This window comes from Biomphalaria glabrata, chromosome 18 (assembly GCF_947242115.1).
Source record: "Biomphalaria glabrata chromosome 18, xgBioGlab47.1, whole genome shotgun sequence".
Lineage (NCBI taxonomy): Eukaryota > Metazoa > Mollusca > Gastropoda > Planorbidae > Biomphalaria > Biomphalaria glabrata.
The window spans coordinates 13,100,786-13,127,401 of NC_074728.1; the positions used below are offsets into that span (position 1 = coordinate 13,100,786).

The following is a 26,616-nucleotide window of genomic DNA, read 5'->3' on the forward strand; positions in this document are numbered from 1 at the left end:
TCGTGTTACCATATTGTCTTAAGTCTCGGTCTAGACTCGTGACTAGAGTGGTTTGAATCAGTCTAGATAAGATATCTAGTTTCTTTAATTTGAAATACTGTTATAACCCTATTGGCGGCGCGAGAGGGTTAACTGTAGGTTCAGCTGACACACGTGAACTCAGGCACATCACTCAGGGCAATGGCTGTCGATGGACAAGGGACAGTACTGCTAGTACACAGATATGACCCGCATTATGGTCATGTGATCAAAAGCCTGCGTGAACCAGAGACACAGTGTGTAAGAAAGCGGCAGTTCAAGTCCTCAGTTGTTATGTACGAGTCCAGGAAGAGATAGAGACAGTAGAGTTTAGTACGGTGATGTACAGTGTAACATTTTAGTAGTTGATATGTTGCGATAGTCTAGTATTGGCTGTCTTCTACTTATTCACTCATTATTAAAGTACCAGATTATGTTTGTTTGATTGTTTGATTTGAGGCACATCGGCAGAATTTAGGCCATGTCGTGCCTGCAGTTCCTTAAGGACTACTCTCTCTCTAAACAACAGGGCCAGATTCTATACAGTCATATCATTAAAATCAAGGTCTATTCACAGTTAAAATAGTCAAGGTAGTAAAAATTTAAATATTTGGTAAAAATCTAATGTAAATAGTGCATGTTCACAAATTCATAAATCAGATCTTCGTAGATAGCCCCACTTCCCGGATAAAGCCCAGTACCTTCCCAGGGTCAACATTATCAAATAGTGTATTTAAATTAGTGATTCTAAAATATTTCGCTCTGACATCCTGGTATCTGGGGCAATCAACGAGGATATGTTCCACGGTGAGGCGAGAGTCACAGTACTCACAAAGTGGGGGCTCCTCTTTCTTCAGTACAAAAGAGTGCGTGATGTAGGTGTGGCCAATCCTAAGTCTGGACATGGTCGTGCTACCACGCCTTGTCAGACCCTTAGATGTGGGCCGCCACCTGACATCCGCCACAATCTGCCTGAGTTTACTGTGAGTCTCAGCCTCCCATCGGTTCTGCCACTCTCGATAGGTGGCAGAGGCAATACTTTGTCTCAGGTCCGAGTAGGGAATTTGGGTTCCTGACACCGCATGATTTAGGGCTCTCTTTGCTTCTCTGTCTGGGGACCCAGATGACGGTGACATCCCTACGGTCGGCTGTTATTTGCTCCAACAGCTTCAGGCTCTTATGTACCAATGGGATGTCAGTCTTCATCCGCCCCAAAGCTTGCAATGCAGATTTGGAGTCGGAGCAGATTATAAATTTCCTCCTTTCTGATGCTTTTACGGCCATAAGTGCAAGCAATATTGCGTGCAATTCGGCCGTAAAGATGGAGCAGCCATCGGGGAGTCTACGGGAGATTGTTTTGTTCCGAAAGGAGCAGGCACACGCGACCTTTCCCTCCATTTTGGATCCGTCTGTGTAGATGGTGCCACAATCTCTGTAGCTCTCCTGCAGTTCCCTAAAGTGGACTTGTAGTATGCTTGGGTCTGTATTTTCTTTTTTGAAATTGAGGAGGGATAAATTTAATTTGGGTTTATTCATTAGCCAAGGAGGGTTCTGAGGGGTTTCTATTTTAGAGATTTGGTCAATGGGTGGGGTTAAATTTTGGATGGGTTCTCTCATTCGAAGGCCCAACGGCTGTATGACGTTAGGCCTTCGATTGTATCATTCTACCTCTGTGGGGTTAAATATGGAGTCAAAAGCAGGGTTCGTGGGGTTGGATTTTAGCTTGACTATATACTGCATTGCAAGCTTTTTCATTCTTATATCCATGGGGAGTTCTCCAGCCTCCACATGGAGACTTGGGATAGGTGATGTACGAAACGCGCCGAGACAGAGACGCAGGGCAGCATTTTGTATTGGTTCCAGTATTTTTAGGTACGACTTCCTTGCTGCTCCATATATTATGGATCCGTAGTCTAGCTTGGATCGAATTAGACTCCGATAGAGCAGCAGCAAGGTATCTCTGTCAGCTCCCCAGTCCGTATGGCTGAGTACTCTTAGTATGTTTAATGACTTTTGGCATTTCTTCTTAAGTTCCTTAATGTGGGGGAGAAAATTAAATTTGGAATCTAAGGTGAGGCCTAAAAATTTTGTAGTTTTCACGACAGGGATCTTCTTTTTGTGTATAAATAGTTCAGGGTCTGGGTGGAGTCCCCTTAGATTACAAAAATGCATACTAACTGTTTTGGAGTCTGAGAATTTGAAACCATTATAGTTTGCCCAACCCTGAATTTTGTTTAAACATAACTGTAATTTTCTTTCTAAGGTGTTCATGTTTTTCCCATAAGTGAGAATGACAAAGTCATCAACATACAAAGAGCACTCTATGCCAGGGGACAGCGCATTTATGATGCTATTTATTTTAATGTTGAACAGGGTGACTGACAGAATGCTGCCCTGGGGTACACCCATTTCCTGGTCATGAGTGTCAGAAGCGGAGTTGCCCACTCGAACCTGAAATTTTCGATCTTTCAGGAATTCCTCCACAAAACGGGGGAGGTGTCCCTTAAGCCCCATAAGCGCCAGGTCACGTAGAATCCCATGTTTCCAGGTTGTGTCATAGGCCTTTTCTATATCGAAGAATACAGCTACTAGATGTTCTCTTCTGAGTAATGCATTTCTAATATAAGCTTCCAGCCTTACCAGGTGGTCAGTTGTTGTCCGCCCCTGCCGGAATCCGCACTGGTAGTTTGAGATCACTTTATTCCTTTCCAGGTAAAGTACCAGATTAACCAGAGCTCTTGTCAAGTTCTTGATGTGTTGTTGTATGTTTAGCATTGTTTACAGAAGGCCTGATTAGGAAAGAATCGTAACAATATTTTTGATCTAGAGCAGTGATGCCCAACATAAATCGACCTGCGGGCCATTTTAATTTCCGACACTGGTGTCGCGGGCCACATAAAGGAAAGGTACAAAAAATGAAATGAAATTGACCTGAAACTATTTGATTAGAAACCCCCTGGATCTAGCACTTATATTCATTAATGGGATAGTATTATCTCATGCGTCAGAAAACGGCTTCATTTCTTTACTAAAAATATGAGCAACACTGTAGCTAGCTTTATTTTGGTAAATATTAACATTAATCTTCCAATCTCTAGACGTAGTTTAACAATCTTTTTTTTTATTCAATGACGTCAAATTTGTTTTATAATCGCGTTTCTTTAAAAAAAAAAACAGCTACACTTTAAAGTTGTTGTTTTTTTTTTGTTTTTTTATGTTTATGATGAATTCTACATTAAGAGTCTCATAAACGCACAAATGTTAGTCATGGTACCAATCATCGGAGAAAAATTGAGGGCCCTAACGTAGGAAAAGAGACATTTTTAAACCTTTTCTTAAGGGGGGGGGGGGGCGGGTAGCTGATTTTATATACGTTGTGCCGACATTTCGGCGGGCCAGATGGAACCACGTCGCGGGCCGGATTTGGCCCGCGGGCCGTATTTTGGGCATCACTGATCTAGAGCGTCTAGACTTCAATGGCTGCTTGCTATCTTGAAAGGTTCTGTTCTAAAAATATCAGCGTATCATGAAGCTCGGGCGCTATGCGCTATTAATTTTTTTACTCTGTTGATACTGATATAACCCTAGTGGCGGACTGAAAGGGTTAATGTGTGTGCGGCCTACTGACACACACGATTCAGGCCAGTCACACAGGTCAAGGGCTGGTGAACAAGGGACATTACTACTAATGCACGCAATATGACCAATGTTATGGTCATGTGACCACAAAGCCTTTACAGACGAGAGACAGTGTGTTAGAAAGGACAGTAGAATCCAGGACAGCAAGCAGTACGGACTGTGTGCTAGGAAGTGAGTCCTCGAAAATGTAGCTGTACGAGCTAGAGAGACTTGTAGTGATTAGTTGGGCAGTTCTGTAGTGTAGCAAAGCATTTGAAGTTACTGTAGCCAATTGTGTTTATTGGCTGTTGTTGATGTAATTGTAAATAAACCGCCACTTCGTTTATTGAAGCTCTTGTTGTCAAGTTGATGTTTTAGATGTGTTTTGTTGATGGGCAGTGTTTACAGAAGGCCTGATAGAGAAGATCGTAACAATACGATGGCCCCTAGATTTTTCTAATTTGAACCCTGCCTGCCGACTTCCACGAGTTCAAATGGTATTACAGTTAGACATATAGATCTATAAGATCTAGATCTAGTAGACCTACCAGCCATCTAGACTCTATACTATAGATTTTAATGTATAGAATTATAGATGTATCATCGTATGTCTACTTTATATGACTAGTGACTAGTGAGTTACTGAGTATAAGCAGTGGCGTCACTAGGGTCGTTGTCACCCGGTGCGGTAAGCTCGGGGTGTCACACTCCACCCCCACCCCCAAAAAATGTAATTCTTTATACTCGAAAAATGGTTTCGATTATATTTTAAAATGTTGTTTTTCACATTTTAGCAAATGTTATTGTATAAATTAAAAATGTACTATCATAGAATTGAGAAACCTTGAGTTGAACATATTTTTTACTAGTGATTATTTAAGAGCTCCTTAAGGAAAAGGTCTTAAATTATACTAGTGTTTCTCAGCTGCTTCCAAAAAGGCAAACCAAGCACTGAACTGGTTTACGTCCTGCGTAACTTCGTCGAAAAAAGCCTAGAATACCAACAAAGGACACAAATTCAGTTTTGTAGATTAAAAGAAAATACGTTTGATAGCGTCCATCGGAATCACTCTGGAAAATAGCCAGAGAGTATGGCATCTTGCAACTATTTGTCCAGATTAAGCAATCTGTCTAAAGCAAATCAAGCTGTTGTCTCACAACAGACGGTGGAACTCTTCAGCATCGATACAGATATGAGATTAGCGTGTATCTTATCCCCATTTCTCTTTCTTGTAGCCATCGACGATGTCATTAAACAGGCTGTTTCGGATTCCCAAAACCAATTAGGATTTTGCAGGCGACATAGCATTACTTTGAAATACAATTAAATGTATACACGAGATGACCAATAAAGAAGACCACAAAGTTATACATATACGGTGCAGGTTATCCAGTTCCCGATTAACATTGGCCATACATATCTTTAACAAATAGTAAAGTTAACATATTTAGGCAGTGTTATCTCTAGTGATGGAGATATATATCATGGTGTTGCATGTCGGATTGGAAAGCAGGGGCCGTCTTTCAATAAGTGCGGCTTATCTGAACAAACAAATCATTTAGCCTGGAGATTAAAATCCACCTACTCAATACAATCATTGTCCCAACGGCCATCTACGCTTCAAGGCGTGGAAGGTTGAAAAGAGGCTGAGAAGTGATGGCTGAGAAGGATCCTACGAATCCTCCCGAGATAATTTTACCAATAGAGAAATCTTTTCGTTCACATGCATTCCCTGTCTAAGTGAAGTGGCGATTGAACGTCAATTGACATTTGTGAGACATATGATGAGACAAGACGAAAAACGTTTACCAAAGTCAGCCTTAACATGAAAGCCAAACCTTTGTAGAAGTCCTGAATTTCGTGGGCACCTGCTGAGAAGTGGCTGTGAAAGTCGCCTTAGATTGATTTCCTTGGAGAAAGCTTGCAGAACTAAGCGTCGAATGCATATTGCATCAAAAAATGTTATGTTCACCCCTCAACTAGTCAGATAAGATGTTTAGGGGAGTGCCTTAAATTCACTCAAAGTTGTCCGGGGCGAAGCCACGGGCGCTAAGCGTTTTTCTACATTTCTGAGCTTCATAAACGCTTTCTCCTTGCGTCTACAACACATAATAAAGTCAAATAGAATTAAATTAAGAAGGGTTGGGACCTGTTGATACTCAGTTGTGAGAGAAATTCGAGGCAGTAATTTTTTTTTTTAAAGTGCATTTTCCCCACTTGGGTGTCACCCCCTGGTGGGTGTCACCCGGTGCGGCCCGAACCCCTCTCACCTGCCTAGTGACGCCACTGAGTATAAGTCTGATAGAATATAGATCTAAAAATAATATATTGGTTCTAGAGTCACTAGAGATGTAGATTCAAATTATTAGATTTAAGTAGATTTAGATTATAGATAGATCTAGATTTATAGTGAGAAATATAAAAGTTTTTTCTATATCTAATAACTAATCATTACTAATGCTTTAAAAGCCCAGTGGGGTAGAAATCCACTTCTTGTAAACAACTTGTTTCAGCATGAAAAAGAGTCACATAAGGATTTAGGAAGCCTCAATATGCAGTTTTATGGCTTGGCATTCTATTCCTCTAAGCATTGCTCCTCATCTGGTTGTTCTTGCTGATGAACTCAGCAGAGATTCAGCAGCTTTCTCTCAATTACTTTTCAAAGCATTTTTGGAGGACTTCATGAGCAAAGTTTAATAAACAGTGAAATGAACTGAGGTGTAGCTCATACTTTTGTAGTATTTCCAAAACTCAAGCATGTTTTGATTTTCAAATACATTTATTCTTTATAGTTGTTTGAGAGATAAGCTATTACAATACCAGTAAAGCAGTTATCTATTATAGAATTCTCAGACTGCCTGGACCCAGTTATAAAGCATCTGCAAAAATGCTTTCTCCTCTCATCTATATACAAACAATAGTGCCTTGCATGCATTTTGTGTGCATGTGTGCAGTAAAGCTTATACAGTGTAATTATTATGTAATACAACATTAATTAACGAAAATATGAAATAAAATGATTCTACATCATTTTTTTAAATTTAACAACATCTTTTTTTAAGTTGCCGCGACAGGCCAGTTCAAAATGGGGGTGTGCAAAATTTCCTAAACTTTTTTCAAAGGTGTTCCAATCACTGAATATGTTAAAATGTAACAGAATAGGAAAATGAAGGATGTATAGCTTGGTTTGCCTTTTCGGAAGCTTATGAGAAACACTACTATAATTTAAAACCTTTTCCGTTAGGAGCTCTTAAATAATCTCTAATACAAATTTTCAGCTCAATGTTTCTCAAATCAGTAATTGTACATTTTAAATGTATGTATTCACTTTTGATAAAATGTAAACAAAAAATTAAAATAGAATCGAAAACTATTTTTGGGTGTAATTTATCAATTAATTAGCTTACCGTTTTATTATTCAATATAAAGAAACCAAAAATAATAGTTGATTGTTATTTAAGGGGGAGATTACTATTTTCCTTGGGAGGGAGTGACACCCTTATTTACCGCAACGGGTGACACCGACCCAAGTGACGCCACTGGTACCCCGTACTTCAAGAGTAGGCTTGTTGACTCTGTCCCATTAACCACGACACTTTGGGTGCGTTCAGTCAGGTAGGATCCAAGCCACTTTAGGACGATTCCTGCTAAACCAAAAGTGGCAGAGAATCTGGCCATCATAATGTCATGGTCTAGCGCAGCGATGCCCCACCTAATTCTACCTGTGGGCCATTTTAATTTGAGACAGTCATGTCGCAGGCCACATGACCAAAAAAGTATAAAAAAGAAATGAAATTGATCTGAAACAATGTATTAGAAACTTGTGGATCTAGTACTAACATTAATTAATAGCATATTGGATGATTATATCGCCTTTTTTTTTACGCGTCGTAAACTGGCTTTATTTCTCCACTTAAAATGTGAGCAACATTGTAGACAGCTTTACCAATGACTCATTTTGTAATATTCCCATTGATCCTCCTATCTCTAGACGTAGTTTAACAATCGCGTCTCAAACAAAGAATGCCGTCATATTTGTTTTATAGTGCTGTTAATATGTTGTTATTTTTTTAAACAGCCACACTTTACAAAACAAATATGTTGGCTTGTTATCATGTTCCACAAAAAAGTAAAGATCCGTTTAACTTTTCCTGGTAGGCTAGATCTAGACTAGTAATAATATAGTTTCAAGATAGAATCTAGATTTCTAACCTAGATTCTTTCTGAAATGTAGATCTAGATATAGAATCCACTTAATGACAATGTCATTAAATCCGTAGATTAATGATGAGTGCAGTGTGTACTATTTATTTGAATGTTTCACGAATCACATGTGCCCATGTAGTGATATGAGTACGGCTACGGTATACGCAGAACCTCTTGCGACTTGACGGCTTTTGTAAGTTTGTCTGCTGTGCTGCACGAGATGCCAAAAAAATGTAGATTCTAAAATTCTAGAACAATATATCTATTCCACTTAATATATTAACATAAATCTACTAATCTCATTTATAATATGTTCTAGATCTACTATATTACCAACGCATTCATACAGATTTTAACATGAACATTTTATTATACTAATAAAGAGATGTAATTTAGATCTATACGGTCTTAGTGAATAGCATTGCACAAAAAAACGAACCTGGGTTTTTCTAAAATTTGATGCTTGGTGTGTAATAGTAAAACAGCATATACCTAAATAAATCGTAAATATAGAGCAAATAAATATATTCATTATAGTATATATAGGTTTGCGGCATAGACTTATATATACTATATGTACACATGGATATTTTTTTTCACACTACAAAAAATGTCGTGAAAATTGTTTAGAAAGTTGGATCAAGGCTTTGTTTTGTAAAGTAGTTGAAAGAAGTAAAGTTGTTGTCATAGACTTATATATTGTTATAACTCTGCAATGCGCACCACCATCCAGGCTAGTGCAAGAAGGCGCGCACTGTGATAGACTAGACCTAAAAGGATGTCATCATTAGAAAGAAGAACGATTTTCGTCCAAGTCCTGAGTCAATATGAAGAAACTGTGCTAAAAGAAGATGTTGTTTTGTGTACCTGTGATGTCTTGTAAATAACCATATATGTGCCTCGTTGAGTTGCCTCACTTAAGTTATTACATTGATGTCAGAAGTGGGATTATAGGCAACTCAACGGGAGGAGGTAGGATTCGATCTCTATGGCATCATTGAAGCTATTACATCAGCTCGTAATTAAAGAGCTAAAACAAGAGCTTCGGAACCAAGGTTTAAAATCCGTCGATAGCAGGGAAAGGCTCACGGCTCGTCTGCGGCAAGATCTGATCGATGAAGTAGAAGATCCGGAGACCTATAAATTTGAAATTGAACCTGGGATTGTTGATGTCATTGGCAAGATCCAGGACTGTGGGGATGCATTTAAGGAACAAATGAACACGATTAGGATCATGATGGGGAACGTGAGTAGGAACATAAAAGAAAGTTTATTGCACGTAGAAGGCCAAATAGACCAAAGTGATAAAATTGTGTCGCAAGTGAAAGAAGGAATAAACTCGTTAGTGAAAGGGCAGTTACCTGGTCAGGACTGTGGCTGCACAAACAGTGGTGATGGAGGCACTGGGGATTGGAGCGCTGTCTGTGACTCTGTTGTGAGCAAGTCTGGCGGGGGTGACTTTCAAGACGAGAAACGTGACAACGATTGCTGCGACGATCTCAACGGGATGTGCCGAATCGAAAGGAAAGAGACAAATGAAGAAACAAGAGAAGTCTGTTATGTGCCTGAAGTTTTTGTTCCTAGTGTACCTGAAACGAGTACCTCAATGAGCCGGACAGATCAAGACAACGTTGGGTCTGCGTCCAAGCTTTTTGCTGTGGACCTTAAAGACCTCTGTTTATCTGTCAATATCTTTGACGGGAACTCGAACCATGAAAGCCTTAAGACTGTTTGTGATTGATTCCTTGCCTTGGATGTCGTAGGGTGAAATTACGAATACGGGCCCCAACAATGGCCGTGACAGAAACAACGAATTGAACTTTGGCAGCGGCATAAGAGAGAACTTTATACTTGGCAACTGCATCCAGGCGATTGACAAGAACTGTATAGGCGGCGCCCTGCGTAAACAATGCTCATGCCCAGAAACCTAGCTACAAGATCTAAACTTAACAGAAATTTGTACTTCTGACCATATCAGTGAGAGTGACTTGAACAGTTGTGAATTATTTCCAGCGAAACCTGATGTAGTTGTGGATGAACGTTACAAGGATATTTCATGGGCATACCTTACAGATGAGGCTGAGAAAGACTATGTGTTGGAAACCATGGTTACCTGTGGGCCTACAACTGTGTCACGAGATGTTCATGGAAAAGATCCGCTGATTTTTCATTATATCTAAACTTTGAAAACTAAAGATCATTACTTTTCAAAGACAGAAAAGATTGATTGGGGTTACTCCCCTTAGAGCCTGAAAAAAATCGTTTACGTACATAAAAATCTAGATCTATATATGTATAGGTCTGTGAATCGATCAATAGCGGGTAAGAATTTATTTCCAGTTTCCAGTCTAGATATAATATAAGTCTATGTCTAACCTATGTAACATAATCTAGAAAGATCTAGGTAATCAATCTATGTATATAAAAATCAACCTGAATTATTTTTATGTAGGATTTTTGAAACATTATCTCAATGTTATATATAATATCAATATTTATTTATCCTTTTTATAGTAGGTGTTTGCTATTTCTTTATCAATAGACTGAATGTAACACTAAATTGTGATTTTGATTATATATTTTTGATGTTCAGTTAACATTAATTAACAATATATCCAAGGCAATCGCTAAGGCTGTCCAGTAACGTAAAGCAAAGGAAAGAATTCAGGACCACAGAAATATGGCGTTACTCTCAAGTACAAGATTTCGAGAATGCACCAAACGCCAAAGAGATTAAATGACATCATATCCAAATCACGACGAAGTGCCAAAAAAAATAAATGCACAAATTAAAATCTTACAAATGGCGTCATCGCCTATTGAAGAAAGCGGCGCTATTAGATGGTGTACAGTTTTACTACAAAACTAAATGCAACATACGAGTAGGCTAATTTATTGTCTAATTGGTTACATTTTAGCGGCCCCGTAAGCCGCTATTAGGTTTGTGCAAAATGTCCGTCTGTGACACTCAGATCTCGAAAACTAGAAGAGAAATGAAAAATATTATTTCAACATACGAATCGGCTTGAAAAGTTTTGGTGCTACTTTGGTTTTCTAAAAACAAACCGTTTAGTTTATAAAATTAATTATGCAAGCGATTTTTTTTTTCATAAATATACACCAATTCTAAAACAATTACGTAAATGTAAGTGAGGCAATGTTACAATAGGTTAATAAACAAAGGCAGTTTTTGTGTATTTTCAGTATCACTATGGTAAAAGTGTATAGCAAGTACAATAAATGTTCTGAACAAATATAAATATTAGTTAAAGGTGTTTTTTTTCTGGTCAATAGCTGTTAAATTAAAAAAAACCCACACATTTATGTTTGTTTATTAAGGCTAAGAATGCACTTTGTTTGTAAATATCACGCACATTTTTTAAAATGGACTTTTTATGCAGCGACTTTCGTGCAGTAGCGTGACAAGCATCTGCAAGACATTGTGCAATGAGTTCCCTCAAAATTAAAAAAATAATCAGATTTTATTTATTTTTTGTTTAATGCCCCCATCAGAATAAAAGAGGCTTATTTTTGTGCGTTTTGTCTGTCGGTTGGTCTGTCCGTCAGGTTTAGATTTAAAAAAACAACTCTTAACTCTGAAAATATGATTTACCTTTTAATGTTCCTTCAGTAACATCTCAATAGTTTTAAGTATCTATAATTGATTGTTCCGGGTGTTTTTGTGCAAAACTAATCAACGCCAACGAATTTTTGTTTGCTCTTCTAACCTATATTAGGTCTCATGCTTAAACGTTGCAAAAACACATTATCAATAATATGTTGCTAAGTTTTTTTTTATGTAAATAGCATATAAATGCTAAATCAAAATCTCTATACTGACAGTTAAATTTCATTAACTGTAAAATGTACCGGATATTGTTTTATAAAAAATGAATTATGTCAAATGATTGTTTGAAATTGCATAATTGACTAATATTATACTTATATTCTTTGACAATACGTCACTAAAGTTTGATTATCGATATCAAATTGTTCCATATTTTCATCTTTAAACAAAGAAAGTAATTTACTAGAAACGATTATTGAAAATCACTTTTTAGGCTTATTTTACATTTTATTTTAATGCTGAACATAACAAAAGTTTTTAATGGATAAAGAATGTTCCGGATTTTGTTTTGAAAAGAAATCGACCTACTTTACTTACATTTTCTTACAAATCGTTGACAAAAATTTCTGAATTTTATTTAAAAATCTACTAACGCCAAATAACTATTTGAAATCCCACTTCTAATTAATAAAAAAAATAATCTTTTCATTTACGAAAAAATGTTGTTCTGGATTTTTATGAAAAATGTTTTTACTCTATTTTGATGTAAAATTTCACTTCTCTCTTACAGTACATTTAATTTTCTAGCTAAAACGTTACATAAGCTAATTATCGTAAATATTTTGTTTCGATTTTTTAGGAAAACAACTTCCAAACACCAAAGTATGGTATGAAAATCTCTCCACTTGGCTGTAGTACATCTAATTTTATACGAGACCATCCCAAAAATTTAATAAATGGTATTACATTTATTTAACCCTTAAAATGCGTGTGGTATATTAGCCTCTAAACATCAAAATTGTAATTCCATTTGGTATGCACTCATTGTAAAACAGCTCAGCACTTTAAGGGTTAAAATTCTCTTTTTCTCTTACAATTTATACAAACATCCGTAAAAACTATTATATTGTTACGACGTGGGATTGAACTAAAGAAAATAACTAACCGTGCTCTAGGGATCGCTGGTATCTCTCCGATTGTAGAAGCACAATCCAACTATGATCAATTAATATCCCCGATAAAAAGAAATAATGTCACAATCTCCAAATCGAATTTACATATCCCGATTCACTAACACAATAGAAAAGAATCCTCAATCAAGAAATCCAAACTCATTACTCCTCTATTAACACATCAACACACCCCTCAGGTCAGTTTCCAAGCACAAGCACGACTAAAAAAATTTTTGACGTGGGAAAACAAATGGTCAGTCGGGGGGGGGGGGAACAAGTTTACAACAATATATACTTAAATCTATTGCGTTCATACTTTAAAATATTGTGACGTTTCAAAATGAAAATTAAAGATTAATTAAATTTTCAAAAGCTTTTAGTTTTTTTTTTTAAATTAATATGACGGACAGACAGACTGACAGACAAAACGCGCTAAAAAATGCGGCTTTAACCCTCTTTAAATAAATTCTATAAGAACTCAGTGCACCAAAGTCTATGAACCCTCGTTAAACATCTTGTGTTATTAAAGACATTTTTTTTGGTACCAGCCTATTGTGACGTATTGGAATGTTTTTTCTTTGACGTCATATGAATGAATTCTTTAAATGTAATGTTAAAAAACTCGGTGCAACAATGTCTATGAACCCTCAACAAGCTGCTCGTATTAATGACATTTTTTAGTCTAACTAGGCCGTGTGACGTAGTGGATTTTTTTTTCCATTGACGTCATATGGAATAAATTCTTCAAATGAAATACTAAAACAACTCGGTATAGTATTTTTTTTAATTAAACCTCGTAATCTAACTTGTATTTTTAAAAAAAAGACATAGGCCTAAGAGCTAGATTCAGATCTAATCTATATTTTTTACACTAGATCTAGATGTTGTTTTTTTTACACTAGAGCTAGATAATTTAAACTAGATTTAGATTTATATTTTAATTGTAATCCTTGTAGATTCTAGATCTAGAATTTCTTGTTCTAGTTTAGAATGTTTGTTGTTTTACATGTTTCGGATGTTCCTTCAGAGTTGAAGTCCAAACCTCCCGCAGGACGACGGGGGATGGGAGCGGGCATGGTTTGAACCTGGGACCATCGATAAATCCAAACGACAGTCCAGCGCGCAAACCGCACGACCAGACATCCATGATTTAGACTAGATCAGGAGCTATAATTTCAATTTCTAGAATTAAAGTGTAGATTTTTTTTTTTCAAAATGTCTAGATCAATATTGCAATGTTATAAAGTACTAAAACTAATCTACTATTTTTCAATCTAATATTGCATTCACTCTATTAATAAATTATATAGGCTTATTTTTTTTTACATAAATCTTATCTTAATTACATCTACATTATTCCAAATTTATATTTTAGATCTAGATCTAGTAGATATAGATCTTAAGAGCTAAATCAGAAGTTTAATTTAGGTTTATCTACATCCTCATTCTAGTTCCATTTAAATGAAAATGCCGATAGCTCTGTTGGTAACTGTACTGGGACAACGAGCAGACGTTGCCGAAGTACAAGCTCGATGCCTTGTTCTTTTCTTTTTTTTTTCAAGTACAAATCAATACCGGTACCAAAAATTATCTAAAATCGATCGTCTGACATATTGTACATATCTGGTAGTTGTTATGCCGTTATGTGTAATATATCTCTTTATCAATAATAGGCAATTATTTTGTTATTAAGTTAACAGCAATGCCTGATCGTGTGGTTAGCGCGCAGGACTGATTATCTCGACGGTCCCGGTTTCATAAGCTCCTCGATGCCATCCCCCGTCGTCCAGCGGCAGATTTGGATAAGGAAGTTAATCTACACTTTAATACTTTAAACAATTATTTATTGTACCTAACAAAACAAGAATCAATTTAAAAAAAACACAATTAGTCAATTATTGGTAATTAATTATTTTGTTTGTTATCGAATAACTTGTACATTATTGATAGCTATAGTTTTAAGGGCGAAGTTCTTCCCTTTTAGTCACACTATTTTATTTAAAAAAAAAGGATTTTTGTTTTGTGTGAAATGTCCGTCCGTCTGTCCGTCCGTCCCGTTTAGATCTCGTAAACTAGAAAAGATAGTGAGAATCCGACATCACAATATTTTAGACCATTCAAAGTTCTGATGCAACGGCTACTTTTTTTTTTTCTGAAAGCGAAAAATCAAAATTTTTAAATCACTTATGCAAGCAGTTTTTTTTCATTAAAATACACCATTTTACAATTATTAACTCTTAATTAGGGGAGACGATTTTTTGTAAAAGATTTTTGTTTTTATATTTGTATTGTTAAGTTATGTAAGTTCTGTTATACATTTACACACAAACAAATGTTTACTATTTTTTTTACAATGAAAAAATCTATTTAGTATTATAAGTTAATTATAATTTAAAACGGATAGTGATCTTGTAAGACATCAGTAAGGCCAGGGGAGGCGTGGTGGCTGAGCGGTAAAGCGCTTGGCTTCCGAAGAGGGGTCCCGGGTTCGAATCCTGGTGAAGACTGGAATTTTCAACTTCGGAATCTTTGGGTGCCTCTGAGTCCACCCAGCTCTAATGGGTCCTTACATTAGTTGGGGAAAAGAAAAGGCTGTTGGTCGTTGTGCTGGCTACATGACACCCTCGTTAACCGTAGGCCACAAAAACAGATGAACTTTACATCATTTGCCCTATAGACCGCAAGGTCTGAAAGGGGAACTAGGCCATGTTCACATCTAACTTTACATTCACTTTCACCTATCCCTTGATCTGCTGGACCGTTCGGGCACTACACATGATCTATCAACCTCCTTTTTTTATTCTTATCTGTCATTTGTCTTTGATATAATTTCATTCGGATGTTCTTTCTGAAAATATTGAAGCCTGCCTAGGTGGACCACTTTGGGGGCCGATTTATAGTTTGTGTTTCCACGCAAACTGTCTTTGTAACCTTTTTTTTTATTTTTTTACTTTATGAACTTTGGTGTGTATATACAAAACTGATTTAATCAAACTTGTTTCTCAGAGCTCCTCAAAATTTGTGAAGTTTTCCAGGACAAAATGCAACAGTTGAGAGATTATTTTCGATGAAAAAAAAAGAGAGAAATAAAATATGCTTTGACTCACAAAGAATATTTGAAGAATGCTCCTGCATGGATTTTCAAGCATATATTCTCACAAATACTGAACTAACTAAGTAAAGCTAATTCCTTTGACAAATTTTGTATGCAAAACTGCATTACAATAATATTAAAAATTACTATATGATTTAATTTTTTAAATTATGTTTTTAAAGTTTAAAAGTTTAATTTGTTGTTTTTTTTGTATCCTCCTTTGTAAAACATTGGCCTCCTTTGGATACGTACATGTATGGTAACCCTACGCACACTACTAAATATACAATTTTGTAAACATTCACCATTTTATTCGCGGCCCCCGAAAAGGTGAAAAAACGCTATTAGTTTTGTGTAGCCTGTCCGTCCGTCTGTCCGTTCGTCCCGTTTAGATCTCAGAAACTAGAAGAGAAAATGAAAATTGGACATCAGAATATTTTAGATAGTTCAAAGTTCTACGGCAACGGCTACTTTTTCCATTTCCAAAAGTCAACAATCTAATTTTTAAAATCATATGCAAGCAGATTTTTCAAAAATTACACCACTTTTAAATGAATATCTTCAGGGGAAGTAAGTTTTATTAAAAAGTTTACAAGCTTTTTCAGTAATAAAACAACTTCATTCATAGATTCGCGCATTGGTACAAAACATTTGCATCTAAGGTCACAATGGTAAAAGTGTCAATGGATCATTATAAAATATATTTTCCATTAATTATCTAACTCATTGAATAGAATACTGATTCAAATATTATATTTAAAATAAAATTTTGATACGAACTTCGTTTCAATTGTAAGTTTTCACACATTCTCATTAGGCCAGTGATGCCATGATTAGGCTATACACTTGACAACAATCTGAATCTAAATTTTTACCTTACCTTTACCTATCCCTTAGTCTGTTGGACCGTTGGGGCACCAGGCAAGATTTGTCGACCGTTTTTCTCCATTCCTCCCTTTTTTTTGCCTTGTTCAGAACCTCTCTCAATGGCAGGCCTGTCCATTCTTTAATGTTGTCCTCCCATCGCTTTTTCTGTCTGCTTCTTCTTCTTTCCCTGGCACTGTTCCCTGAAGAAAGGTCTTTGCGAGCCCCGTAGATCTCGTAATGTGGCCAAAGGTTTTAAGCTTTCGTTTTTTTCTAAATAACAATAATAAATAGAGGCCAGATCTACGTAGATCCATATACGAAGAGTTCTAGTCTAGATATAGAGTAGATTCTATATCAAGATTCTAGATCTAGATCTAGATCTAGAGTTAGACTTAGACTGACTTAGAGTCTTAGATCTAACTCTAGTTAGATATAGACAGACTTAGACTTAGGACTTAGAGTTAGAATTACTTAGACTTAGATCTAACTCTAGTTAGATATAGACAGACTTAGACTTAGGACTTAGAGTTAGAATTACTTAGACTTAGATCTAACTCTAGATCTAGACTAGATCTAGATCTAGCAAGATCTATGTATAGTTTGTTTCAAACTGAAAGTATAAGGAAAGATTTCAAATATAGTGTTTCCGTAGTGTAGTTGTTATCACTTCTGCCCCTCACGCAGAAGGTTCTAAGCTCGAACCCCAATTTTCTTTTTTTAGTTAATAAATATTTCTTTTTTTTTTTTTTTGTGAGTCACATCCTGTAAAATAGATATGCATTTTAAAAATATTTTTTAAAGTATATTTTTTTTACAGCCTAATATGTTCGATCCTTTTCCAATGTCTAGATCTGTCCATCTGTTTCTAGGTGGACCACTTCGGGGGCCGATTTTAAGTTTGTGTGTTTTTGTACCTTTGTTCATAATGCATTAGCGACTGTTTGAATGACAATGTGCAATCACAAAGAGGAGTGGCTCAACCAATGGGCATCAGGAAACACAGGCAGAGCCATATACAAAGAAATGACTATGCCTAACAAACTGGACAGTATTAACTCCCTCTCCCGCAAAGAACAATCTACAATCTTCCAACTAAGAACAGGAGACACACCACTATTAAATTACCACCTGAACAAAATAAACTCCACACAACTCCCCCTTTGCAGACACTGCGCCCACCCCTTTGAAACCGTAAACCATATCCTCTTTGAATGCCCCTCCCTAATCTACCTTAGGCAGACCCTACTTCCACTACAGCCCAACATAACCAATACCATGTAGGCAGTGCTGAACAACTGAAGAAAACAGCACACTTTTTTTCCTTGGCATAGTCTGCAAAAGAGCTCACAGCTCAGCAGCAATAAAACTGGCTAGAAGAAGAAGAAGAAGAATGACTATGTGAAACCAGGACGTAAAGAAGTGATTCCCAAAGTGGTCTATATAGACCCCCAGGGGTCTACGAGGACTTCCAAGGGGTCTACGGAAGTGAAAAAATAAATTGGGGGTCTATGACCTGTAAATGGGGGTCTACTATAGTGGATCTCATTTAAGCATGTAATGACTTTAAATTTCATTTCCGATTAATGATTTTACCTTAGTTAATCCTTTCAATTGTAATTCTCTTAGTCTAATGAGTTTTTTTTTAATTTTAAAATTTTAACATCTTATTTTAAATACATGAAAGTAACAATGTACATGGCCTTGTTAAAAAGAACTGTAGAAAGTACAGTGTTGGTTACTAGTCATTTGTTGTATTCGTCCTTGTCGAACAAATCATTTCATATGTGCTTTTTCTGTAACAAAGTTTTAAGCTAAGTTACAATGAAACTATCTAACCTGGAACATTATTTGAGACAATGACAACAAGATAAAAATAGATTGAGATTTGAAATAGCCTACTTTCAACACTTTTTGTTCATAACAGTAGAACAAAATGTTTGATTAAAGATCCTAAAAGAAAAGAGGTTTGTGAGTTCTTACAATATTTTTTCTTGGCCTATATCAAACTCCAGAAAACTGCACTATTAAAATCCACACACATCCGATATCATAGTAACAAATTTCTCTAAACAACAATTCAGTTCAAAGGTGTAATGGTAAGAGGAGTTAAGAAACTGAAAGGTTCTTATGTAATTACTTTCCAAAGACATACTTCTAAAAAAAAAAGCTGGACTAGTTAACCTTGCCTGATAATATAGTGTAATTATTATCATGCTTTCTTTTTGTTATGAATTAAGAAATCCATAAAGAACTGCTCATTGCCTGAAACTTTGATCAATTGCTCCTTCACAATGAAGAATGATAGTTGTCGAAAGGCTTATGTTTGACAATATTTATTTCTGAGTTCTTGGGTGCTAAAAATCCAATTTTAACAGACTTATTTCATAAATTTAATGAGGGTAACTTACGCTACAAGGTGATTACCTAAATTTGATCAAAACGAAGGCATAATCTCAAAGTTTCTTGTGAGGATTAAGTTATGAAGCATACAATAGATTGGATGAAATTTCCTAATTTTCAAATTTAAAACCAACATCATCTAATCGAGAAGTTATGATAGATTAAATCTAACTAAATTGAACCCTAATGTTGAAATGTTACACAAACTTGTTAGCCAGTGTTTCCCAAACTTTCAACATATACCAAATATGCGTACCCCTTCAATAATTTTCGTAAATCTAAGTACCCCTTCCCCCCCCCTCAATAAATGAATAATTGTTGAAAATAATAAACGAACTTAAGGGAATACTGCAATAGGCGTTTCAGTCAATTCCTATAATGCATATTTAATCTTATTTTGCTTCATTTTAATTTGAATTTCATCAATGAATGGCCTAGAAATCAGTGAGAAAAACACAAATAAAGTTGAAGAATTTTCCAAAAAATGCAGGGGGTCTACCGAAGAATGGAAAACATGGCAAGGGGTCTACGAGATAAAAAAGTTTGGGAACCACTGATGTAAAGCAATGTATGTATTTTGTCACCCAGTTCACGTAAGCATTAGTGTGGCCAGGGGACAAGAAACAATCATAAAGTAAAGCTCAAATAGTCGCTGTTATAGGTTGTTTTCGTTTCGTTACCCACAGGACCTAATACGTGTAATATTTCATATTATTTTTTTAAGCCTTTACGTAAGTAAAAATTCATTGCGGGGGGGGGGGGGGGAAGGGGTTCCTTAGCCCTTGATTTAGAAGATCGAATGATTTAAGAAAGGAATAAGCCTAATTCTAACAAGTCGAAACAACAACAAAGAATGAGTCATGATACGCTCCCTCACATTGACAGGCAAACAAATGCACTTTCAAATTTCATTTAACTTAAATGCAATTTAGTTTCCTAGTGAATGAAAAACCTATAGATTTCAATAGGCCCCACAGAGACCAGGAAGAAAAAGTTGGCTCTTTAAAAACTTCTCTGTCAAAGTTTATATCAAAGCGTCCAACAATAAGGTGATCATTCGTTTTGAGGTGTCTCTGCTCCTTAAGCCATTGCTCTTATGAGTGTTCTCAGACAATCTTGTTTTAAATGCACATTTTTTTTTACGAAGTTGGGGTTTAATTTGCGTTATTAATATTGTTTGTTCATAGCTGCTATTCATGTTGAAAATATTGATACCAGTCTTATTACCTGCTTCGCTTTCAAAACAGCAACCCATGGGGCCAGAGGCGTAGTAAGGAAAACGTACGCCCGGGGAAACAAAATTTGATTGCTCCCCCCCACACACACACCATTTTCCATGAACTTCCTATAGAAATAAAGGTTTTTAAATAAAAAGTATTTAATAATAAAACACAAATAAACTTAGAATGTATTACCTAACTAATATATCTCCAATAATTTATCTCTGCGTATGCGCTTTCCCCCCCGCCCTCTTGCCACTCTCACTACGCCTCTGCCAGGGGGTAAAGCTATAAGAGCCTCCTATGAGAAAAGGCAAATTTTCTTTGTACGTTTGTTGTTTCTCAAATGGGACATCACCGTAAAAATGGGAGTTTGATCCTTTCAACTAAGTTTACATCAACTCACTCTGTCTGTCTGTCTGATAAAAATTGTGTAAACGTCATTTCTCCACACCACATTCTCAGATGAAGTTGAAACTACGCACAATTATTCATTGGCATAGACAAGACATGTATCAATAAAAACAAGATTACAAAAAGAGTTTGTGTTGTTACACAAACTCAGAGGCGGACCCCGTCGGAGTCGGATCCCTGTCGGATCCACATATTCGCAAGGAATATTCAAGATGTGATTTCGTTTTGATGTCAAAAATAATAATGTTTCAAAGATTCATTTGGCGTTGTTTTTACATGTTTTGAATGTTCCTTCAAAGTTAAAGATAAATTAACTTGATTAGAGAATGCACAAGGGAAAAATAGTGTTAACAATAATTTAAGGGGGCTAAATGTAGTCATACCTGGGAATACTAAAGGATTAGTTTCCTTTGTTGGTATCAAACAAAATAATTAATTACCACTAATTAATTGACTGATTGGGTTACTTTTTAAAATATTAATTCATGTCTTGTCTATGTCAATGAATAATTGTGCAAAGTTTCAACTTGATCCGAGAAATAACGTGTACACACTTTTTACCAGACAGACATAGTAAGTTGATATAAGCTTTCTAAAAAGCCAGACATTTTCACAATTTTGGCAAACGTCGGCAGGCCGGAGGACACGACCCCAAAAAGGAGGACATGTCCTAATTTTGCCGGACTTCTAGTAATCCTAAGTGTGCCATAGGCATAGGTGAACTAGGCAGCCGCTTATGGTCTCCGATAGGCGGGGACCTCGCATAGCGGCATAGGACTAAAAAAAAAAATAGAGAAAAACAAGGTTGCAAAGACAGTTTGTGTGAAACACAAACTCAAAATCGGCCCCCGAAGTGATCCACCTAGAGTCTTCACAATGATCGGAACACGGGACTTCCAGTTCCAAGTGCTTTACCCCTCATCCCCATATATTCATTTAGCGTACACTTATATTTAAAAAAATATTATTAACCTTATCCATACATTCAAAATTAATAACATGTTACATGTAATAAAGAGAAACTAAAAAAGATTTATTCTTCTAACAAGATTAGATACATTGGCAACACGAAAAAAATAATTCTTGACCTACTTTAAGCTACAATTGTGTACAAATGACAACAATTCAAGTCTTAAGATTTTCCCCTCGCAAATAAAAATTAATATATCCATTGTCATTTGTCATACAAACTAGACATACATCTAGCTAGATCTAGACCTAGTTTTAGATCTAATTCTAGTGTCAGATAGCTAGTTTAGTTAGTTTAGTTATGCACTCTATTAGACCGCCAGTGAACGTACATTTTATAGTGACGACATAGACTTTGGGTTAGAGATTAGAATAGAAATTTAGAAAATCAGTTACTGCTAGACTTTCAAGGGGTAAACATCGTTATTAGTGAAGGACTAGACTGTGGCCCATTCTGTGTTAAAGATTGTTTATATTGTTCATCTGGAGTTAACTTAGTTATTGAACCTTTTAGTCCTGTTGGTACCTGTTCAATATACGTGAAATGATGTGTATGTGGTGAACTCGCAGCTGTAATACATACTACAAGGTATATTGAATGGCGGTGTGCATGGCAGAGTTATAACAATATATTTGTTAACTGATAAAGTATATATTTAAAAAAACATATTTTTATTACAGTGTTCTAGCAAGAACAAAGCCAGGAAGAGTCCATACAAATATCTTAAAAGTATTATGAGATTTTACTTTCTCAAGTCGACACGCTGGCTGACTAAATGGAAGCACTCCTTAAAACTGTCAAAAGACTAAAGTTGAGCTGGTTCAGTCATATTGTTAGACATGACTCACTGTCAAAAGTCATCATTCAAGGTACAGTAGAGGGAGCATGAAAAAAATGCTGTCCAAAGAAAAGCTTGATGGACAAAGTGAAAGAATAGACCAGCCTCTCTCTTGAACAGCTGCTGGAACGAATTTGTTATGCGAACTATCACAGCACCCCTACGATGAAAGTCAAGGTACAGATGATGATAATTATGAAAATTAACCATCTTTATTGACCAATAGAAAAAAATCTTGTTTTCGTTTACTTTTCTACTGCTCATATTTGCTCGAATTTACTAAAAAAAAAAAAAAACAAGCCACGATTGCATCACAAGTTTATTTATAAAGCTCAAATATTGTTGTTGTTTTTTTTTACCAAACAATAAAGATTATTGGTTATTGTGTATACAAATTAAGATTTTTGTGTGTAATATTTAAAATAAAACAAAAGTAATATTCACATTATAAACAGACATAAACAGAACCTTGATCTAAAGGACCTTAATGTTTTGTATCAAGGTTTCAATTTAGACAAGAAGCCTTCGTAGTTTGTGAGACTTCGATTGTTGAAGGCCCACTTACATCTCGGGCCAAGTCCTCTGGTACAAACAGCAGTGAACTGATGATGTGGATGACTCCATTAGTGGCACCAATGTCAGAGTGAACTACCTGAGCCCTGATACCTTCAAACATGATATAGGCAGCTGGAATAAAAATAATCATTATTTGGTGTGTAACAATACATATTTAAAGACAATTTTATTTTATTCTTTTAATGGACTACACTTGAACGAGTAAGATTAGCGGTGTTCATTAGCTAGTTCCTTCTCATCAAACATATTTAGTAGACAACATCCTCATATAGTTTTCTACAAGAAAGTGAGGGATTTTTGTGTAATATCTATGAGGCTATTTAATAAAAGAAAAAATAAAACTGAAATGAGACACAAAGGAATTAAAATTAATTTATTTTACATTTTAATCTAGAGATTAAGTAGCCAGGCGGATATAATGGAATTTATAATGCTGAATATGCTTATGTAGGAGGCGCGGTGGCTGAGCGTTATAGCACTTGGATTCCGAAACGATGGTCCAGTATTCGAATCCTGGTGAAGACTGGGATTTTTAATTTCGGGATCTATAGGCGCCTCTAAGTCCACGCAGCTCTAAGGGGTACCTGACATTAGTTGGGGAATGTAAAGGCGTTTGGTAGGTTTGCTGGTCACATGACACCCTCGTTAACCGTGGGCAACAGAAACAGATGACATTTACCTCATCTGCCCCATAGATCGCAATGTCCTAAAGGAGTATTTAGTCTTTTTATTGTTATCAGTATTAAAAATGAAAACTTAAATAATCTAATGTAAAAGTTATTTCAAGCAAAATAAATGCACTACCACTACTGAAACATTTTTTATTTCTACTTTTCCCTTTCAAAAACCAATGATCATTTCTTTATTTTTTCATATTTATTAGTAGAAAATGTTTTCCTAAACTGATGTTTCGAGCAGACACTCATCCTTAACCGTCACACTTAAAGACAAGCATCATTATTATTGTATACAATTGGTCTGAGCTATTGAAGAGCATAGTGCCCTGTCATCAGTACATTTTGATATGGAACAAAGTCATTACTTAAAATACATCTATACATGTACCCTATTTGGGATGATACAGTCTCTTGGGGGGGGGGGGTCATCAAGTGTAATTAGTTTGTGCATTACATTTTGTACAATTAACATTAACCCTGTCATTGAGTATGTTAAAGAATCAGCAGACTATAGCATTATGTGCGCATAAGGAAGTAATTAAACAACTTTCAAGATGTATGTAGACAGAATTTGAAATATATAAAATACATTTATCAACTCTTTTGTCTTTTCATATGCAAATGGTAAAGGTCTATGTTTGATCTTGTATAAAAGAGCGGAGTGAGAGAGCACACACATTTATAGAGGCATTTTCCTATTTTGGAAGCCAGTAAAAACAGATGCTCTGGTGGACTATTGCACTGTTTTACTTTGGTGTTGATGTTTAGAAATGAGTAATTCTATTATACACTTACTTTGCCGTCCACTGCTACCAGCATCAACCTGCACAATCAGTTCTTCTCCGTTATCAGCATAAAAACTTCTTGGAGCTCCCACTGCAAGTTGATCTATGTAAATCTTTTCTCTGGAAGTCATCAATCTTCTCATTATCTGGAAAATACAATTAAACAAATGTATTGCTTGATTTCCAAAATGTTTTTTTTTTCTATCATATCTGAATAAACAACTGAATGAAACAAAGTTTTTTTAATTTTAGATAAAATAGATTGTTTAATTGATTTAGTGTCCCCATTTAATTTTTTTTTTAAATGAATAAGAAAAAATTTTTGCTTTGATTTTGATTATTTTAGGAGATATTTTAATACTGAACCATCACTTTCCCCAGCTCAGCCATGGGGGTTTTGTGTTTAAAACCCCCTACCAGGGTGTTTTGCAGATAAATTTCCCTCTTCTATATAAAAAAAAAGTCCAAATTACACTATCCGTTTCCTCACATTGCACTACATCATTAGTGTATCATGCTCAATAGACAATTTTTTAGAGTAGTTCAATATATTTGAAATGTCTATTAAATCATTCAAAATTCTAGAAGAAATTTTTTGATCCTGGATTACATTTCTGGATACATCAAAGACAATTATTGACTCTACAAGCAATTCTGAAAATCAGAAACAGGATTGCAAAGGTGATGAAGTCCCTTAATGATTGCGATTTACTGTAGAATTTTTTGTATAAATTTTAAGTTCCTAAGGCTTCTGAATCTTTTTACATGTAGGCATACAATACGTTATATAAGCCCACGTCAGTATGCATGCGTTCATTTTTCGTTGGGTTAGGGTTAGATAGTTTAATTATTGTGATGGTAGATAGCAATAGATTCTTATCATGTGGCAAGCAAGTTTTTGGTCGGTTAATGCTAATTAACGTCCCTGCATTTCCAGTGCATTTATTTAGCATACGTTTGAAGGTAATAAGTCAAAGTTTTATATACTTTGGTTGTATTTAATACTTACACTGTAAATGTTTGTTGTTTACTAGATTTAAACAGCTTAGTCTGTTCAATATCTAATTTCTGTTTTAGCTTAAATATCCGCTTACTGCGGTTCCCTCTTTAAATTACCTACTATGGACTTGCACTACTCTAAATATTTGCGTTGTAAAAGTGGTAGTTATAGTTTTAAAAAAACTAAAATAGTTAATCAAAAGTCTTGTTGTCCGGGGTTGTACTTAAATGTTATAATTTAATTTAATTTTGCTAATCAAAAAATATTGCAAACAATGTTTAATATTGTAAACATTGACAACTGTTCTACTTACCCATCTCCAACGTTGAGGTTCATTCATTACTTGTCTTCCATAAGGAGTCAGTGCAAAGTTTTCAATAGCTGTTCCATTGGGCACAAAAAATGTGAACTCACATCTTTGTAAACAAAGAATATAGAGAGTGGATTCCTTACTTCATTTACTTACTAAAATGTTTATATCTTAATTTAAGTGTATACAATAGCTAGTTTACAGACTTTAAAAAAAATAAATTATTTAGTGCTTTAAAACATTTGTAGTTACTCTTTATAAAAAATATTGGGACAAATACATGAAGAAAAATTGATTCAAACATATCTAACCACTTGCCTTTTTAATGAAAATGTTAGTTGTTACGGGTTCATTGTAAGTAATAACATTACTCTTTGTGTGACTTCCAGGTAGGATAATTAGTGATAGGTGAATGTGACAATGTGTCTAATAGTGCTTAGACTTACACACACACACACAATTTTTTTAAATTAATTAATTAATTTCAAGAAATCAAGATCATACGTATATATAAATACATCATGAATGTCAAAATGTATAAGATACCTGAGTGGGCCTACTCCACAAGGTCCAACGAAGTTGTTGGTATTGCTGTTGGCATTAGTGCCAATGGATGGCGGCTTGCTCCCAGCTGCAGCACTGGCACTAAAAGTACATTCTACATTTTGTGTTAGAGTTGGGTCTCTCATATACTTGTCTAGTCCAAGATACTGAAGTTGAATATATGTAGACCTGAAAAACCATTTAACCATTTTATTTAAGTGTTAAAAAACAATAAAACAAATAGAAAATAAGCAAAAAATAATAACCTCAATAACAACAGTTAACAAATATATTTGTATCAATGATTTCATTTTACGCTCAAAGCCTCCCAATACTAAT

The 26,616-nt window shown here is 35.5% G+C and overlaps 1 protein-coding gene across 2 annotated transcripts in view; it reads right to left on the bottom strand.

Moving 5' to 3' along the window:
* The window catches only part of LOC106061922 (fasciclin-1-like), a 139,860-nt gene that overhangs the window by 69,493 nt on the left and 43,751 nt on the right, over positions 1-26,616 (bottom strand). Inside the window, exons 11-14 of one of the 2 annotated variants that reach the window (XM_056017272.1) lie at positions 26,281-26,466; positions 25,738-25,840; positions 24,435-24,570; positions 22,692-23,073 (exon numbers count right to left, since the gene is read on the bottom strand). The exons of the other annotated variant lie outside the window; for it this stretch is intronic. Of the exons in view, the coding sequence (XP_055873247.1) occupies positions 22,892-23,073; positions 24,435-24,570; positions 25,738-25,840; positions 26,281-26,466 (607 nt within the window). The 3' untranslated portion in view covers positions 22,692-22,891. Of the gene's footprint in view, positions 1-22,691; positions 23,074-24,434; positions 24,571-25,737; positions 25,841-26,280; positions 26,467-26,616 lie in introns of those variants that run through there. 2 annotated transcript variants of the gene reach the window in all.